Genomic DNA, 1935 nt, shown 5'->3' with positions numbered 1-1935 from the left:
GCCTCGTTCAAGGTTTCTTCCTCCAGCGCAGCGTCTCTCAGAGCGTCAGGGCCTCAGCATTGCATCCTGAGACGTATGTTTCCTCTTTGTGGGGCTTTCTGTGGAGCCCTCTGCCCTCCTCCTCTGCCTGAGAGGTCTTCTCTTTCGCTGTCTCCATTGTTCTGTCCTACAGTTTGGCTTCACACTCCAGTCTTTCCCAGGGCGAGACGGGTCCTTCTGCAGAGGAACCTTTGCTGGATGCGTGAGGACTCGGAGCCTGTGGAATGTTTGCTGCCTGCAGGACAGGCTGTACAGGATCTTATTTCACCCTACAGCTTGGGTCTTTGAAAACCTTTCCCTTTTTCTCTATTTATTCTCAGATTTGTTTTCCAGTTTTATCCAAGGATAGCACCCTCTGCTTGTGGATTATTTGTTAGTGACATGGGGTTTGATGTGTTCCAGGTGCCTCTGAAGTCCCCTCTCACCCCCATGGGTCCCTTCTGCCCAGAACTGAGCTTGTGCTGTGGGCAATTTAGTCATATTCTCTTCTATTCTGAGATTTGTAGAAATTGTCTTTACTACTTTTGTTGAAGACGTAGTCGTTGAGGTCTTTGATATCCTAGTTGGTGTATTTGAGTTTTCAGGATTGTCTTTGGAAGAATTAACAAACTATGCTCCTATCACCATTATAGCACAACTAACTCATTATGTTACTAATGTAATTTTGTTGTTGGCTTCTTTTTTCTCTGTTTGAATGATTAAGGCTACTTCAACATGTAAAAATCTGTTTATTACCTGTTGAGGAATCATATATAAATGTAGGATGTGATTTTTGTCACTAGTATTATTCTTAAATGCAAATTTGCACTGTTTAACTCTGGTTGTATTGTTAAGTGGGTAGAGTCTAATGGAAGTTTTAGATTTATTTGCAGTATGTTATCTATAAGTAATAGCTTTTAAAGTAAACATGAAAAACCCACTGAAGTTCTATTGAATTTAATAAGCATAATTGAAGAAATTCTGTGTTTGATTGCAAAAAAAAAGTTTCAGAGAAAAGTTAAGGGAAAAAAGAATGAAGTCATTTATTGTCAGTTTTGTGTGTAATATATATTCATATTCAGTCTTCAGTGTTTCAGGAAAGAAACGTGAAGATTTCATGTTAGTTGGGTTCGTCATCATTCTAGACTTGCTTGATACCTTCCACTAAGTGCTCGGCAGACGTTTTCAGCCTGAACACTGTAGGAAGAGACAGTGTTAATATTTTGTGATTTTATTAGTAAACATGATATAGTTTGCTGTGTCTAACTTCAAATGATGGAGATCCAAAATAAAATTATCAATTTCTCATAGGAACTGAAGTTAAAAGATGAAGAATGTGAGAGGCTTTCAAAGGTGCGAGATGAACTTGGACAGGAGTTGGAAGAGCTCACAGCTGGTCTGTTTGAGGTCGGTCTGCTTACATCTTGGCCAACAGCAGCATCTTCATTCTTACATGTTGAGAGAATTGTCTTTGAGGGAATCTTGAAAAAGATATGCTTAGCTTTGTGTGCTTTGTGTAACTCCTCTGAGCAAAAGATAAATCCAAATGTTTAAGCAATGTCATCCGCAACTTAAAGTGAGAAAAGACAGGAAACCACTGCGGGCTACTCGTGTCAGATTGTTTACAAATGTGTGTGTAGGAAATGTTGCCAGTGATTTTAATTTTACCAAATAATTTACTGCCTGCTTTAGAGTAATTTATATGAGTCTGTAACTGGGAGGGCAAGCCCTCGAGGGCAGTCATCTGATGTGGGCTGATGGGTGAGTGTTGGAAGACACACTTCCTTGTTGGTTGGTGTGCCTCTTAAACATGTTTCCAGCCAGCTAGAGCAGGGTTTCTCAACAGGGAGGCCATCGACATTGTAGGACATTTTGTTTCCTTGGTGTTTTAGTGAGAGTTCTCCAAAGAAATGGAAC

General features: G+C 40.1%; 1 protein-coding gene across 5 annotated transcripts in view; it reads left to right on the top strand.

Annotated features, from left to right (window-relative positions):
- RAB3IP (RAB3A interacting protein) overlaps positions 1 to 1935 on the top strand; it is a 73587-nt gene that overhangs the window by 37532 nt on the left and 34120 nt on the right. For all 5 annotated transcript variants that reach the window (XM_023517925.1, XM_023517926.1, XM_023517924.1 and 2 more), the window contains one exon: positions 1330 to 1425. In XM_023517925.1, the coding sequence (XP_023373693.1) occupies positions 1330 to 1425 (96 nt within the window). The remainder of the gene's footprint in view (positions 1 to 1329; positions 1426 to 1935) is intronic.

The sequence above is a fragment of the Otolemur garnettii genome, unplaced genomic scaffold (genome assembly GCF_000181295.1).
Source record: "Otolemur garnettii isolate 467f Iridium unplaced genomic scaffold, OtoGar3 scaffold00125, whole genome shotgun sequence".
In the NCBI taxonomy this organism is placed as follows: domain Eukaryota; kingdom Metazoa; phylum Chordata; class Mammalia; order Primates; family Galagidae; genus Otolemur; species Otolemur garnettii.
The sequence above is the reverse complement of the archived record's forward strand: the minus strand, read 5'-3'. Positions and strand labels throughout refer to the sequence as shown.